Source organism: Myotis yumanensis, unplaced genomic scaffold, assembly GCF_028538775.1.
Source record: "Myotis yumanensis isolate MYYU_CA2020_CCGP unplaced genomic scaffold, mMyoYum1.0.hap1 SCAF_2, whole genome shotgun sequence".
NCBI classification, from domain to species: Eukaryota; Metazoa; Chordata; class Mammalia; order Chiroptera; family Vespertilionidae; genus Myotis; species Myotis yumanensis.
This window is the reverse complement of record NW_027223753.1, coordinates 209,135,041-209,151,805: the sequence shown is the minus strand read 5'-3', so window position 1 is coordinate 209,151,805 and position 16,765 is coordinate 209,135,041. Positions and strand designations below refer to the sequence as shown.

At 55.5% G+C, this 16,765-nt stretch overlaps 1 protein-coding gene across 3 annotated transcripts in view; it reads left to right on the top strand.

The window, feature by feature from the left end:
• AGPAT3 (1-acylglycerol-3-phosphate O-acyltransferase 3) overlaps nucleotides 1-16,765 on the top strand; it is a 72,423-nt gene that overhangs the window by 44,448 nt on the left and 11,210 nt on the right. For 2 of the 3 annotated variants that reach the window (XM_070407100.1, XM_070407101.1), the window contains exons 2-6: nucleotides 12,621-12,847; nucleotides 14,001-14,170; nucleotides 14,727-14,888; nucleotides 15,724-15,877; nucleotides 16,377-16,479. In XM_070407100.1, the coding sequence (XP_070263201.1) occupies nucleotides 12,670-12,847; nucleotides 14,001-14,170; nucleotides 14,727-14,888; nucleotides 15,724-15,877; nucleotides 16,377-16,479 (767 nt within the window). In that variant the 5' untranslated portion in view covers nucleotides 12,621-12,669. Of the gene's footprint in view, nucleotides 1-2,826; nucleotides 2,934-12,620; nucleotides 12,848-14,000; nucleotides 14,171-14,726; nucleotides 14,889-15,723; nucleotides 15,878-16,376; nucleotides 16,480-16,765 lie in introns of those variants that run through there. The other variant, XM_070407099.1, reaches the window with a different exon arrangement.

Below are 16,765 nucleotides of genomic sequence, written 5' to 3'. Positions count from 1 at the left end.
AGGCTGGTTATTGGCGTATACCCCACAGTTTAGAAAAACCAGGCAAAGGGAGGAGGCGGTTATGTGGAAGGAGGAAGGCCCAGCTAGAGAGACAAGTCATTTCGGGTGCGTTTCCCACGGGGCGGAGTGCAGGGCTCTTCGTGCGAGGTGGCCGCAAGCAGTCCTCCTTGGTTACAACTTTCCAACAGCAGTGCCAGATGTAAGAGGGAGAACTCGGGGTTTCTATGCCAATTAGAAGGAATTAAAAATTAAAAGCGATTAAAATTTTTAATGTTGCAAAACTATTCCTAAGTCGGTGGCATTTTTTAGAGACAAGCTGCCTTGTGCCTTTGATGTAGAGCTTGTGTGCCGGTCTCCCAAGCATCGATGGGCCCTGGAGGTGCCTCTGTTGACCATTTAATTAAAGACACTTCTGGTGCCAGCGAGTTCTGCATTCTTAGTTTCATTTAATCTTAGAAATCCCTAAACTTAGTGCAACAGATAACCCACCTCTTGGTAGTGTTCCGGTGCCTTTAAATGTCCCGCTCCTGCCTCCTCCCGCCACCCCCGCCACCCCTGCAGGCAGGCCTTGAACGCTTTCCCAAGAGGAGTCCCAGTTCCATGAACTTGTCCCGTGGCTTGGTGGCAGAATGCTTGCCTAGTAGAAAGAGCCATTTTATCAGAAGAGAAACCTATAGAGTGACAGCAGTTGGCATCAGCTGCCGTCCTGCATGAGGCACATGCCAGGGTCGCTGGCTTGGATAGGCCCCGCTGTCAGCCGTGGGCCTGTGGGCAGCCCTCAGCCTGGGCTCAGGCACGGTGAACGCCCGGGTGTTGGTGCTAGGGCCTTCTCATCTTCACTGCTGTACATGACTCCTCAGAGCTGTTCACTTCAAGGATACTGTTTTGATTTTAGTAACATTTTTATGATTATAAAAGTTATCATTGTTCCATGCCAAAAACTTAAGTGAAAATCAGAAGAGCATTTTTTTAAAAGTCCACATTATTTCATTACCAGAGATTTCCCCAGGGCGGTTAGGTTCAGTCTCTCTCAGGTGTGTGTTTGTCACGGCGTGTACCTCTGTCCGCCAGCCATGTAAGCGATGTTCACGTCACCGAGACCTCCATGCAGCCAGGTCCTGAGGGACAAATGCACCTGGAGGTGGTGCGCCGGTTCACCGAGGTTGCCCCTGTGTCTCCGGTGTTTGGTATCATCCACCACTAGCCGCCTGTCCGGCATTCACCTTCCCACTTGTCTCCTGGTCCCCGTAGGATCGGTTCCTTACCACTGAACTCGAGGCTGAAGGGCGTGGCCTTTGGGGTTGGCTGGAGCGCGTTGTGCCCAATGGCCATGCGTCATCTCCAAGGGCTGTCATTTCACTTGCTCTTTCTCAGCTGGTGGCAAAAGTGAATTCGCCTTTTTGTTGTGGATCTAGATCTTAGGGAAGGGAGTTACGGAATTTGAGGACTCATGAGATGTCTTGGGTTACAAAGGCAGATGCCAGGTGCCACTCCAGACACTTCCAGACCCACGGGCTCTGCAGTCTCTGTAGCCCTGTTTGACCTGGAGGGCCCTGTGGTGGGTGGTTTTGGGGACAGAGGTGCAGAGGCTCAGGCTGTTGCTTGGCCCTCGGCGAGCAGCGTCTGTGCTGGGCAGCACCAGGGCTGTTACGAAGCGACCTGGACACGTGCCTCCAGGTGCCCTCGGTCAGTTCCTTCACGGAAACAGGAAGGAACGCTGTGGTGAGGGGGTGCCAGGTGCTGCGTGCCCTCGGCCAAGCCAGCTGACGTGCATGGTCACTGTGGAGGCCACGGGGGTCTCACCTTGTGAGTTTGCTGGTGTTTAATGGATATTGATGGACTGAATTGTTCACTGTTCATTCACCCCAATTTCTCAAGGTGCCAGGCACCGTCCTGGGTGACAGGGCAGGGAGGCTGACAGGACAGGGAGGCTGTGAAAGTTGTCTCTGAAGGGCTGGGTCACACTTCGCAGTTCTTCCTGGGGACACCCCCCTCCTTCCCTGGGGTGGCTGTGGGTTCCAGTGCGACTCTCTCCAAGTACTGGGGTCTAGACCAAGCGTTCCCTGTGCTCACTTTCCAGGGAGGAGACAGGAAATAGAATCAATCCTGGGGAACTGCTGTCAATGGCTCAGAATGAGGAGGAAGTCCAGGCCAGGAGGGTGGATGCCCAGCTGATGGCTAGGGACCTCCCCCGTCCTGGGGCCATGCCTGCAGGGCTCGGCCCTCCTGTTCTGGAGCAGCCTCCTGTCCCTGAGCCAGCCCAGCCCCCCCGAGCCTGGACTTTACATCCTTCTCTGGGAGCCCCCGCCATCATGGGTCAGGGTGGCTCGCAGAGGAGCGTGTGGAGAGTGAAACGGGCCGAGCCGTGGTCCTGCTGGTTAGGGGGTGCTGGTGTTGGCGAGCAGCAGCAGCTCATTCACCACCATTAGTAAAGGCGAGGCCAGAAAGCAGTTCTGTTTAGGGCCAAGCATGGAGGGCAGCAGGCGACGGTTTCTGTGCTGCGATCACGCTGTGTGACCGCTTTCTTGTCCCCTGTGAACGCGCGGCCGGCGTTAACAGCTGGGCCGGGGCCTGGAGGGCCTGGCTCCCTGCTCAAAGCAGGGACCCCGCGGAGCTAAACCTTGATGTTTCCTGCCTCCCCAAGCTCTGTCGGCCTTCCACTCTCACCCCATTCTTCTGTTGACCTCAGCGCCAAGTCTGAAAGTAAGCTTGCAACACAGCGATGCCCTAGGCCCTAACATTTTACCTACTTGGCAGCACGCTGTGCCCCTTTGGCTCCTGTGACAGATGCCCAGAGCCCTGCTCAGAAATGCAGGCACAGGAGGCCCCTCGCAGCCCTGCGGCCCACAGACGGTTTTACGCTCTGGAGATCCATGCTGAGTGGGCCTGGGCTGTCCCTGCGTCCTGCTGGCTGAGTTCTGGGAGGGACAGAGGTAAGGGATTGTGCTCTAGGCTGTCCCTTTGGCTGTCCTGCAGGGTCATGGTGTGGGGGAGGGGCAGGGCCGCGGCCAGTCTGGCTACTGTAGGTTTTCTCTGACTTTTGGGAAGGAAGTCGTGGGCACAGATGCCTGTGGGAAGGAGCTGTCTCCCTAAGCAGGTTCCCCGGAGGGGTCACAGGAAGAAGGTTCTCTCAGGGGCCAGGGCACCTCTGATTTCTTCTCTTCCAATGTCCCGAGGTCGCCACGCAGTCAGCTGGGCACGGGCGCCTGTGCCCTGGACCAGAGCAGCCTTGTTAGGGATGAACTGAGCAGCGCCCTCCTGAAGCAGAGGTGGGGCGGCCCCATCTCCCCGGACTCGATCGTACCCTAGCTGCCATCCTGGGACCCAGCCGGCGGGGGAGCAGAGATCACGTCTGGCCTCGGCGGCTGCTTCCCCGCAGGCCAGCGTGTCCTCACTGTCCAGACCCCTCCCCAGTGCCCCAGGAGGACGGGGCTCCTCATTGCCTCTGTCTCATCCTCATGACCACAGTTCAGAGTATACGTGATAGGTTGTTGTGTGTCCTTGAAATCATAACCCCAATGACACAGTGGGGACAGAGCAGCCCACAGGACAGAGCAGGACCGGCCCTGGGGGTGGGTCGGGTGAGGTGTACGCCATGATCTTGAACTGCCCATGTCCAGCACCTTTCCACGTTCTAGTCAGAGGAGGGTATCGACCAGTAGCAAGTGAGGAAGCGGACAGGACCTTGCTCCTGGGTCCCAGGGTCATGCCATGTGCCAGTTGCTGGGCAGATGGCATCGCACATATTTGCTAATTGCTGGCAAACTTGGTGGGTACACTGCGTTCACTGATGGCGATCTTTATTCCACTCTCTATTGGATATTACATTTCCTGGATCTGAGTAATGCTTTTGGAGACTATCCTTTACGTTAAAACGTGTGTATCTGAGATGTTCTGAGTTTACATTCAGAAGGAAGCTCAGATAAGAGACAGGTGCTGAGTAACCGGTGACCCTCCTTCCATGACTCGGGGTCAGATGGACCTTTTCCAACCGCACCTGGGTCAGGGCTGCGGTGGGACCGGAGGGACGTGTGGGGGCTCTCCCACGGCCGTGAGCAGAGACCAAGGGTGGTATTTGAAACCCAGTTTGTTTGTTCCATTTTGAATCCCTAGCTTTTTTTTTTGTTTGTTTGTTTGTTTTGTTTTGTTTTGTTTTGTTTTGTTTTGAATCCCTAACTTTAAAAAAGTCTATTTATTAAGTGTGTGACTCATAATGCCTCTTTAATGACAAATGTGACACTTTTTAATCTTTGTCAACACCTTGGCCATACATTAAGGCTTGTTTCTCATGATTAAATCCACCCTGTTCACTGACAAGTTCTAGAGTTTGTGCAGGGGGAGCTTTCCCAGGATTCTCACTGTGTGTGTGGGGGGGGGGGGGGTCACAGAGGAAAAGCCGGCAGGAGGGTGAGGGACGCCCCCCCCCCCCCCCCCCCCCCCCAGCTCTGCTACTTCACACTCCCTCTCCCAGCCATGCAGACTCACCTGGTCTCTGCTGTTCCAGCCGAAATCTTCTTAGCAGCATCCCGGATCTGCCCAGGAAACAGAGGGCCCAGTCCCGCTCTCTGCAGGCCCCCATCTTGCCCCCAATTTCTTGTTAGCTGGCTGCCTGTGACCTCAGGTCTCCAATGGGGCTAAGGAAAGTCATGAACTTGTAGTTTGCTTGGCTCTATTCTTGTAAGGGCGGGAGCGACAGGCTCTCTGCATTCCCAAGAGGAAGCCAGGACTCCCATGTAATTTGTGAATTTGTGAAATACATTGTACATGCAGAAAAGTATGTCAGCCACCAGCTGGTTGATAATCACAGAGCAAACCTCCATCCATTTCTTGGCGAGTAAAACGTTGTTATTATAGCAGGCGGTTCATTGTCACAAAATTAGGTCTAAGTCAACTTAGCTGTCACTGTTGTGTGTGTGCGTGCGCGTGTGAGTGCATGTGTGTGTGCATGTGTGTGTGCATGGTGTGTGTTCTGGAACTCGGTCCCCACACCTGCCTGTAGGAGAGCACTCCTGTGCTGTGGCCCCACCAGGCCCTCGGGGTGAGCAGCGCCCGCAGTGTCCTGCAGGCCAGAGACCTGTCACAGGTCTATTGTGCAGTCATCAGGTCCCGGAGCTTTTCACATCTCTCCCCCTGCCTCCTCCCCTTCCCACCACAAACAGCGCCGCTACTCAAGCCAGTACACCCATCAGAACAGCCTTGAAAAGGCAAAAGATTCTGGAACTCGGAGAGTTGGGGTAGGTAGGGTGTGAGGGGTCCCTGGAGGTGCTTCACCAGCTGCCTCCTCACCTGGTGGCACCGTGGCTTCTGTGTCCCCAGGGTCCCCACATCCCCGCTGTCCACAGATTGGAGCAGGCTTACACCCTCCTACCAGGGTTCTGCAGTTTTTTTAAAAAGTATTTTTAAAAAATATATTTTTGTTGATTTCAGAGAGGAAGGGAGAGGGAGAGAGATAGAAACATCAATGATGAGAGAGAATCATTGATTAGCTGCCTCCTGCATGCCCCCTACTGGGGATTGATCCTGTAATCCAGGCATATGTCCTTGACTGGAATCGAACCTGGGACCCAGTCTGCATGCCAGCACTCTATCCATTAAACCAAACCGGCGAGTGCTTAAAAAGATTTAAGCACGGATTTTAGAGAGAGGGAGAGAGAGAAACATCGATGTGAGAGACATTGATTGGCTGCCTCTTGCACGTCCCCTACTGGGGATTGAGCCCACAGCATAGGCAGGTGCCCTGACTGGGAATCAAACCTCTTGGTTCATGGGTCAAAGCTCAACCACTGGGCCACACCGGCCAGGCTGGTGTGTCATTTAGTTGTACCTTCATTACTCACTGGTGGAGCAAATGTCTAATGCTAAAAGGTTCACTTAGTCCAGTAATGCTTTTAAGTTAATTTTGTATTCTATTTATTGTAATAGTCTCTAAATACAATAGAAATACCAATTTGCCCAAGTTGAAATAAATAAATGTGAATACATATATGGGGGTGTGTGTGTTGTTCCTTAGCCTGTAGCACTGTGCAGCCCACGCACAGCCTCCCACCACACGGAGGGCCATACCTGTGCAGGTGCCCAGGGACTCCTCACGGCCTCTCCACTCACTGGTTCACATGTCCGTGCATAGGCCAGGACCACACTCTTGATTTTTGAGGCTTCGTGGTATGTGGTGGCCTTTTATAGGGCTATTCCTTGGTTCTTTTTCAGGGTTTCCTTGGCTGGTCTTTCCTGTTTGTTTTTCCATATGAACTGTAGGACCTATATGTCTAGTTCTGGGGGTAGAGGGTGGGAGACTATTGGTTTTTAAATGATGGTTCAATTACATTTACAAACTAACTTAGAAAGTATGGTTTGTGTGTCATTTACATATTACTGTCTAACAAACCACCTCAATATGTAGCAACTTAAAGCAACCATTGTTTTATTGGCTCACCGCCCTGGGCTCAGCAGGCTGGTTCTTTTGCTGGTCTCACTTGCAGTCCTTCATGTGGTTGTAATGCGCTGGCAGCCAGCCTGGGGCTGTGGGTCCATTTCTGCTCCATGTGGTCCCATTGCGGCAGACTAGCCCCAGCCTCCTCCCTCCGTGGCCCAGGGCGGCCGGGGAAGCTGCGAGGCCTCTGAAGGGCCAAGCTCTGGAGTCCAGGACGTTACTCCCACCACATCCCATCCATGAGCACTGAAGCCAGCCAGGGCCCGGGGGCTGCAGTGACCCAGGCTGCCAAAGGCACTAGGAGAGCCGGGCGGGCAGTTAGTTGTTGCCACCTGTTGCCCAGTATGTTTTGATTTGCTTAGTTCTGCTTTTGTATCTTGCAAGATGTTGTAAGGTTTCATCGCATAGGCTTTGTTTAATTCTTCTGAAGTTTGGGAGTAGGTAGTTTGAAATTTTTTATTGCAGATGTACACACTGTCTCCTCCACCGTGCCTTCTCTGTGTGAGTGTTTGTGTGGCTCTGTGGCTGCCTGCACACATGACAGGGCCACATGTCCTCATCCTCCTGGCCACCAAGTGCTCAAACTCTGAGCTTGCGTTTCACTTGCATGAGAGGAAATCCCTAGTCCCCACTTCCAGTGTTCCCCCTTTCTGCCTCCTGGAGAGGGACAACAGAGCCCCCAGGAAGCCGTGCACTGAAGACGGAGGAGTCCCGGCAGCCTGGGCCCCACGTGACCCCGTGTGGCAGAGCTTCCGGCTGCCTGAAGCTCCCATCTTCAGTGCGTGGCTTCCTAGGCTGCTCCGTTGTCCCAAATGACCATCTAGGTCCAGTGACCTGGAACTGTCAAGTCAAAAAGAAATAAGCTCTATTGTCGTCGTCCCTTCTAGTTACTTCAGTTAGAAGTAGTTATTGAACATTATGAGGATGTTGATTTCTACGTGTTGGTATTGATTTATTGATTTTAGAGAGAGAGGAAGGGGGAGGAGAGAGAGAGAGACATCGATTTGTTGTTCTACTTATTTATGCATGTATTTATTGGTTGATTCTTGTCTGTGCCCTGACTGGGGATTGAACCCACAACCTTGGTGTATCAGGATGATGCGCTAACCAACTGAGCTATCTGGCCAGGGTTCTGCATATTGTATTTTATTCCTTTCAGTATTACTGTCGTTACCTATTGTTTAAAGTAGCATTTTGGTTGAAGTGGGTTCTCTTGGATCTAAGGATCCAAACCTGCTCTCTGCACATAATGATGTTGTTACTTCTTCCTGATGTTTAGACTTCTTGGTGATTCCAAATGTTGATAGGCTGGACTGGCAACAGATTATTATTAGCAAAGAAATATGTCATCTTTTTCAGCCTTTTTGAAAGATAAGATGGTCTCCGTGATGAGTTTACCCAAGAACTAAAGCTAGACCCTTTAAACCTCAAAAATAGGATTCATCTATTCTAAAACTTTAGTCAGAGTTGTAAATAATACCTTCCCTGCTTCCAGCCTTCTTAAATAACACGGTGAGTGTGGTACAGCCCTTTCTCAGCATTTTAGTGAGGTCAGGGTGGACCACAATTGTTGTATTATGTTCTCATTCATGATGTCATTGAGGTGCCGCTGGGTCTGCAAACCTGCTCCCCAACACTGACACCCTCGGAGGTGGTGCTGATGGAGTCACCAGCTTGTCTATGCCCCTTTGTGCTGCTGTCAGCAGGATGTCTGCCTCCAGCACCCCCCTGCCCCATTGTGTAACCTGGTGCTTCCCATTGGCTGTGGGCCAGGAGACCACCCAGTCATGCTCGTCCAAGCTGTGTTTAAAGCGAGAGTGATGGAGACTAATATTTCAGCGTCCTCTCCCTTCACCAACCACCGCCTCCTCAAGGTTAGACTGACTGTTGGAAGGACCACACAGACAGGACAAGGTGAGGTGCTGTGCGCATGGCTCGGAAGGGGAATTGGTCCCCAAGAGGTTGTCTCCCTGGAGTTCAGGAACCAGGGCCTCAGGTCACCTGACGAGGCGGCCCCGGCACGGGCCAGCTCCTGCTCCAGCACGGGAGCCGCGTGGCTGTGGGGCAGCCTGGATGTTGTAGGGGATGGTGCAGCATCAGGTCCTCTCTGCTCTCCCGCTGTATGATTGACGCGCCGACGGCAGAGGCATGAACGGCACCCAGATGCTCAAGGACTGACATTGACCTCATGTGTAAATGAAAGAGCCGTCCTCCACATGCGGAGAAAGCCATTACCTTCTCTGCAGAGAGCGAAGCCACGGACGCCGGCCACACTCTGGCTAGTGCGGAGGTGGTGGGCACGTGACTTCCATCTCCATTTCTGTGGAAAAGACGTGCTTTCCACAAAGATCCTCAGGAGGCTATCTGAAGGTCAGACTGCCTGACTAGCTAGTTCTTGAGGTTGAGAGGGACAAAGGGGCCAGGGCTGGGGAGAGGGTCCCGTGGGTGTCTGGTGATGGACTCCTGGGCAAGGGGATGGGCTCGCCCTTGAGCAGGGCGAGGCCTGGTCAGGGTTCATGCCAGGCTCTGGGCCACCTGAGCAGCAGGGCCAAGTTTACAGCAGGACATGGGAGGGGCCTGTGCACTTCTAGGAAAAGGCCTAAATACTTATAAGAAGTGTATTCCTTTGCTGGGGCCGCTGTGACAGTACCACAGGCCGGGGACAGAAGCAACAGAAACTATTGCTCACAGTCTGGAGGCCGGAGTCTGGAGGCTGAGATCATGGTCATCACAGGTCTGGTTCTTCCCGAGGCCTCCCTCCTCGGCTTACAGACGCTGTCCTCTCCCCGTGTCCTCACATGATCGTCCCTCTGTGCGTCTGTCCTCATCTCCTCTTATAAAGACACTAGAGGCCTGGTGCACAAAAATTTGTGCACTCGGGGGGGAAGGGGGTGTCCCTCAGCCCGGCCTGTGCCCTCTCACAGTCTGGGACCCCTCAGGAGATAACGACCTGCTGGCTTAGGCCTGCTCCCAGGTGGCAGAGGGCAGGCCCAATCCCTAGGTGCAGTCCCTGGTCACGCTCAGGGTAGGGCCGATTGGGAGTTGGGGCACCGCCCCCTGTCACACTCAAGGCAGGGTTGATGGGGAGGTTGCGGTGCCACCCACTGTCACGCACAGAGCAGGGCCAATCAGGGGGTTGGGGCTCTGCCCCTGTCATGCACAGAGCAGGGCCCATTAGGAGGTTGGGGAGCTCCCCCTGTCACGCACAGAGTAGGGCCGATAGGGGAGTTAGGGCACTGCCCCCTGTCACACACAGAGCAGGGCAGATCAGGGGGTTGGGGCACCGCCCCCTGTCACACACAGAGCCACAGGGCAATCAGGGGGTTTGGGCACTGCCCCCTGTCACGCTGATCCGGTGCCAGGAGGCCTCCCGGCTCCGCTGATCCCGGTGCTGGGAGGCATATTACCCTTTTACTATATAGGATAGAGGCCTGGGGGCCAGCTGGTGTGCCCTGAAGGGTGTCCTGGATCAGGGTGGGGGTCCCCACTGGGGTGCCTGGCCAGTCTGGGTGAGGGGCTGAGGGCTGCCTTCAGGCTGGTGATTGACCGAATCTCCCAACCGCTCCTTTTTTTCTTTTTTTTTATTCTGGGCCAGCTTTAGCTCTGGCTCTAGCTCTGAGGCCTCCACTGCTGGTTTGTTTGCCGTTCTATAATCGAAACAATGTATAACTTCAGCTCTGAGATCCCGGCTGGCTATATTTGTTACAAAGTTTCAAACTGTCGGCTGAGAGTTGGAGTCTGCAGTCCCCGCAGCAAGCAAGCCTCATGTTCGCTTCCAGCTGCCTGGCTGCCGGCCGCCATCTTGGCTGACAGTTAATTTGCATAAGGATACGCTGATTAGCCAATGGGAAGGGTAGCGGTCGTACGCCAATTACCATGTTTCTCTTTTATTAGTGTAGATCTGTCCAATGGGATTAGGGCCCACACCACTGGCCTCATTTAACTTGGTTATCTTTGTAAAGACCATATTTCCACCTACCGCCACATTCTGAGGTGCTGGAGGTAGGGCACCGATGTTTCTTTTTGGGGGACACAGTTCACCCATAATGAGGTGCCAGGGTCAGGTCTGAGAATGGCCAGGGCTCCTGGCTCCCAGCTCTCCCCTTCACTACCGGCCTTGAGAAGGAGCACTGGGTGCTCAGGGGCGCTGCAGCTGGGAGGTCTGGGTCTGGTGCCCAGTCCTTCCTGCGGACTGGAACTCTCGCTGGCTTCCTGGAGCCGTGCCTCGGGGCCTTGTGAGGCTTACCTGCTGTGGAACTATTTTTAGCTCGGCCTTGCTGAGCCACCTGGCTCACTCCCCCTCTCTGAGTGACCAGCAGCCTGTCCCCAGGGGGTGGGGGCGTGTAGGGGGTGGTGACACCACCCTGTATGTCCCTTTGGGGAGGGTGATCATGCAGCTGAGAAGGTGGGGTCCTAGCGGCTTGTACAGGGGCCACAGAACCCAGGAGGCAGCCACCTCAGCTGGGGCCCAGGTTGTGCAGGTGCCAGGCTCCTGGAACAATCTAAACCTGTTATCTGCTGACGGGACTTAGAAACGGCTCAGGTTTCCTCGCCCTCTCAGAGGACAGCGTCTGAGCATTAATGAGAAGGCCATGTGGACGGGGTGGGCCGGCTGTCCCGCCTCCCAGGGCCTGGCCTGGCCTGGCTCTTCTCTCAGGTAAAGCAGCAGCAGGGGCTTCCCCGCGGGGCGGGGCTTCCCAAGTGGTCCTCTAGAATCACGGTGATGGGGAGGAGAAGAGCTGGGGTCCAGGCCTTTTCTCAAGGGAACCCTGTCTTCACGCATCAGAACCAGAAATCAGGAGCAACTTGTGGCCAAGGGCTTGCTGTGGCCTCACCCGTCCTGAGCCGCAGGCCCTAATGCCTCTCGGGCCCCTCTGGTCCTCAATTTCCTCAGATGTAACAGGGAGGTGAGAGCCCAAGAACCTGCAATATTGAAATTATGACGTTATAGTCATCTGATCTGTGGAGTCTCGTCTGCTGTTGGTGGAAGTGGGTGTTGGCCGAGTGCATTAGTTACTGTAATTGTTAGAGTAATGAATTGTTTTCTGATGCTGCGTAACAAGTGTCCCCGGCACAGTGGTGTAAGACAACACGAGGCCTTCCTTGCCCTCGGTTGCTCAGGGTCACTGCTGCAGGCAGCCTGGCTGGGCGGGGCGGGTGCTCACAGGCTGCAGGCATCTGAAGGCTTGCCTGGGCCTGGAGGGTCAGTGTCCATGTGGCCTCTCTCCTGGCACAGGTCTTGGCTCCCTCCACATCCAGCACCCCCTGCTCCAGTGCCCTCCCCTGGCAGCTGCTTCCCCTGAGCCAGCCAGGCAAGGATCCTTCTATGACTCGGCCTGGGAAACCCCATGGCACCGTTTCTGGCAGTCAGTTGTTCTCCAGGCACAGGGATACCAGGGGGTGGGGCGGCTGGTCCCTGGTGCGCTCAGCTCACCAAGTGCGGCAGGGGCAGGTCTGCGGGGCGCTCAGCAGGGTGCACACAGCACCATCACGTGCCAGCTTGGGACTCGCCAGGGGCTGAATCACAGCTTCCCTGTTTCTCTCCTCACAAGGGGAGTTGTCGGGCAGCGCCCAGAGCAGGTACAACCCCAAAATGTGAGCTCTGGCTTCACCTTAGGAACTAAGAGGTGCACATTGAAGAGAAGGGGAGAAAAACCAGTTAAGTTCTTGGAGGAGTTGCCGCTTTTGTGTTAGAAACCAAAACAAAAGCCTCTTAGCTTAAAAAAGTGCACAACAGCCTGGGAATTAAAAGGCAGTTAATGTGTTTTATTTCATGTGCAATTTAAATTTTTTAAATAAGATGCTAAAAAAAAAAAGTTGAAATTACCCATAATGCCTTTACCTAGAGATCATCACTATTAATATTTGGGTGCATTTCTTCTAGTCTTCTTCCTTTCTTATATGCCTGGGTGTGTGTGTGTGGTTCATGTGTGTGTGTGGTGTGGTGTGGTGTGGTATGTGATGTGTATATGTGTGTGAGGTGTGGTGTATGTGTGACACATGGCTAAATGAAGTGTGCCAGGTCCCTGTTTGCCGACCTGCAGAAGCTCCTGAGTTTGCCATTAGTGAGCCCCTCACCCTCAGGCTGCAGATCTGGGCTCTGAGGTAGGGACGGTGGGCTTCCCTTCCGCCTGCAGCTCTGGCCTCTGGGCCCTGGCACGCATCCTGACTGCTGTCCCTGTCCCTCCAGGACGGCCATTCTCAGTGAAGGACCTTGCTCTCGCTACTGAGGAGTGACCATGGGCCTGCTCGCCTACCTGAAGACCCAGTTCGTCCTGCACCTCCTCATCGGGTTCGTCTTTGTGGTGAGCGGGCTGGTCATCAACTTCATCCAGCTCTGCACCCTCGTCCTCTGGCCCCTGAACAAGCAGCTGTACCGCCGGCTGAACTGCCGCCTCGCCTACTCGCTCTGGAGCCGTGAGTACCACCGTGCACCGCTGAGCGTGCTGCTGTGATGGGGGTGCTCAGGAGGGCGGTGGGTTACTCCTCACAGGGAGTGTGTGCAGAGATGCTCAACCCACACTCATCATTAGGGCGAGCAAGTGGCGTGGCGACACCCGGCCTGGACCCACAGCGGTGGCAGCTTGGGGAGGGTTAGCCCAGTGCTTTGGGACTTGGAAACAGTCAGAAACTCATCCACCAGTAGCAGCCCTAGCAGCTGCCAGGACACGGCCAGTCCGTCTCACTGATCCCCGGGCACCCTCCCAGGGTGGGAAGCACCCCTCTCTCAGGGGGCCTGTCATCCCACTTGTCTGTGTCACCTCTCGAATCAAGTACCTGTGTGTAGACGTGCATGTCTGCTACCTGTGCACTTGTGTCCGTGTGTTTATACATACGGAATCAATCAACCTTGGGCTGTCAGATGGACAGACTAAAAGCTGTTAAATGGAGTCAATGTCACGTGCTGTTCTCCCAGTGGCCCGTGAGGAAGCCACTCTTACCTCCTTTCTGTAAATGAGACTCAGAGCCCAGGCTCTAGCACTGGGCTGTCTTGGAAGCATTCCCTGGCCTCCACCCCAAGGGTTGGTGCCCTCGGAAAACGGAGGGGCTGGTTCAGCACAAAAGGAACGGGGCTGTGCTGTGTGACCCCACCTCAGCCCTGTGCCTGGAGCCTCACCATGAGGTCGCCCTGCTCAGGACACCTGGCCGCCCCCTCAGCCACGCTGCCGACCACAGGGCCCGGCTGGCTGTGCCACGCCCACCCTCCCCCCATTCTGTGGATGAAGTGTGCGATATTCCATAAACCCCCAGCACAGGTGGAAATCTTAACTGGACATCAGGTAACCATCTATGATGCGAGTTTTCCTAATTATTTTTCTGCTGCTTTCTGGAAGTTTCATTTGTCTTCTCCCCAGTGTTTGCTTGGAGAAGGTAATTATAAGTTAGGAAAACTTATTTTATTAAATGTAAACCACCCAAACCCATTTCTAGCTCAAAAGCCCGGTCTGATGAAATACTGGGAAAGCCCCGCCCGCGGCACAGCTGGGCCTGGCCTGTGCTGCTGCCCCGAGGGAGGCCGGCCGGGTGCGGCTGCACGTGCCAACGCCCTGCCCTCCCCGTGTGCCCACAGAGCTGGTCATGCTGCTGGAGTGGTGGTCCTGCACGCAGTGCACGCTCTTCTCCGACCAGGCCACCATAGACCGCTTAGGGAAGGAGCACGCCATCATCATCCTCAACCACAACTTCGAGATCGACTTCCTGTGCGGGTGGACCATGTGTGAGCGGTTCGGGGTCCTGGGGGTGAGTGATGTGGGGGGCCCAGGGAGGTGCTGGCCTGGCTCTCTGGGGCCTGGGCTTCCTCTCCACCTGTTTTAGCTCCCGGTCCCCTGAGCTGGAGGTCGGGCGCATGGCTGGCCTAAGGTGCCTCGATGGCAGGCTGCCCAGGCTCTCCTGAGGTCGGCTGTCCCGCCTTTCCTCTCCTGAGCCTTACTTACTACCCCATGAGTCCCCAGAGCCTCAGTGAGCCGGTGCCTGATGCAGTGTGAACACCCTGAGCCAGGCCACGGGGTCCCACCACAGTGAGCGCCGTGGGTGGCGTCCCTGCCCTCCCCAGGAAGGCCTGGCCTTGCCGCCAGTTCCCGTGGCTGCGTCCTGGGCCCCTCCCTCTGTCAGGCCTGCGCCTTGGTTTCCTCCTCTGTAGGAGGCACACCTTCGCTCTCGGGTCAGGCTGGTCCCAGTGGCCCACACTCAGGGTCAGGTGCCCCTGTGGGCAGGGTAGGCACGACCACCACACCAGGCCTGGGGCACCCGGGGCGCCTCCAGCCGAGAGCGCACTACCTGCCCCTCCTCCCTGCAGAGCTCCAAGGTCCTGGCCAAGAGGGAGCTGCTGTGCGTGCCCCTCATCGGCTGGACGTGGTACTTCCTGGAGATCGTGTTCTGCAAGAGGAAATGGGAGGAGGACCGGGACACCGTCATCGCAGGGCTGAGGTGCCTGGCCGACTACCCTGAGTACATGTGGGTGAGTCCGTGCACCCACGGGGGCCTGGCACGGGAGGCTGCACTGGCTGGTGCCACCTTCCATGTATGACTATGACCTGCATCACGAGTGGAAAGGCCAGGCCGATTCACAGCAGGGCCTGGGGGCCACCTGCTCCCACTGCCCCCATTGGAAGCCAGAGCCGGGAGGGAGGGGGGCACCTCCCTGCACAGCAGAGTGGGGTCCCCGGGGAGGAGTGGGTGCCCAGCCGGTGCCCAGGCTGAGGAGCCGCCACTGCAGGGAGGGTCTTCTTTGGAGGTGGTTCCAGAGCGACCCCTAGTGACCTGCAGGTCTGGGTGAGTTCATCCTTCAGGGCGTAGAAGAGTCACAGGGCACGGGACACAGGACACAGGACATGGGACACGACCTGTAGCAGCAGCCAGGGCCTGGGGATCAGGGGGTTTCCAAGCCCCTGAGATGCGTTTGATGACACCCGCCTGGAGTCAGTGGTGTCAGGCGGCTCAGATCCATTTCTCTGTCTCGCCTTCTTCTGGCCTCTGAGAGCTGCCTCGTTACCGAGCGTTTCTACCTCATGTGTGTTCCGCTCCCACCAGAAGGCTGCCCGGGGACCTGCACGCTCCCTTCTTTCTGTTGCATGCTTTGAGAATAAGCGCAGTGCTGTTAGCTGCCGGTGAGGGAATTGGCGTGTGGGGAGTATTTTAGGGCAGGTCGTGGCCCTAAAATGAAAGAACATTTCAAAGTGCTTGTCCCTGGAGGAGTACTGTCATTTCTACAAATCGGACAGCAAGTGTTTGCTGCCAGTCCGGTTCCCCGTGCGTGGCGTCGTCTGAGCCCCGTCCCTGTGTTTCTGCCCTAGTTTCTCCTGTACTGTGAGGGCACGCGCTTCACAGAGAAGAAACACCGCGTCAGCATGGAGGTGGCCGCCTCCAAGGGGCTGCCCCCACTCAAGCACCACCTGCTGCCTCGCACCAAGGGCTTCACCACCGCGGTCCAGTGCCTGCGCGGGACAGGTAAGAGCCCGCGCCCCCAGAGCCGGGGACCCTGGTCCTCCGGGCTCCACGCAAAGTGAGAGACAAAAGCAGTCAACACTCCGTGAGTGAATTACATGTCAACTACAGGACAGAAAAGGGAGGACCATGAAAGCGGAGTTAACATATTGTAAAATCCTGGTGTCATTTCTGAGGTGATAAAATGCTAGTTAATGGAAAAATAACTAAAATAATCAAAAAGTTCATAACTGAAAACCTTATAAAGGAAAAAAAAAATCTAACCCCAGAAGAGACAAGATAAAAGAAAGGGGCAGAGAACAGTTAGAAGCGGGCAGAGGGTGGATTTAGATGCACACACGTCAGTGAGTACAGTCAGTGAGCACAGGAGATGTGATCATTAAATGCCCAACTAAAAGCTGAGAGTCGGCAAAGAAAAAACGGCCCGCGTGAAAGCCCGCTGGGCTCTGCGAGGGTGAGGAGTGAGCGGCGGCCTGGCTCACCCTGCACCCCACCCCCACAGTCGCAGCCATCTATGATGTCACTCTGAATTTCCGGGGAAACAAGAACCCGTCTTTGCTGGGGATCCTCTACGGGAAGAAGTACGAGGCGGATATGTGTTTGAGGTGAGCTCCGTGCCCAGCGGGCACCCCATCCTGCCCGGTGCCCCCTCCCGTGCCTTCCCAGCCCCAACACATGGCCCCCCTCACCTCGCGCTTGATGCTGTATTTCTGTGACCTTTGTTGACACCGGCGGTTTCAGCCCCACAATTTAAGGGATCTGAGTCTGTCAGAGTCCAGAGGAGGAGGGTCCATCTTGGGTTTCACCCGAGCGGCTCCTGGAGCCAGTGAGACGCGACAGAGTGAGCTGCCCAGGTGTCCACGCTGAGCCGGGCTTTGTTCTGAGAGGCAG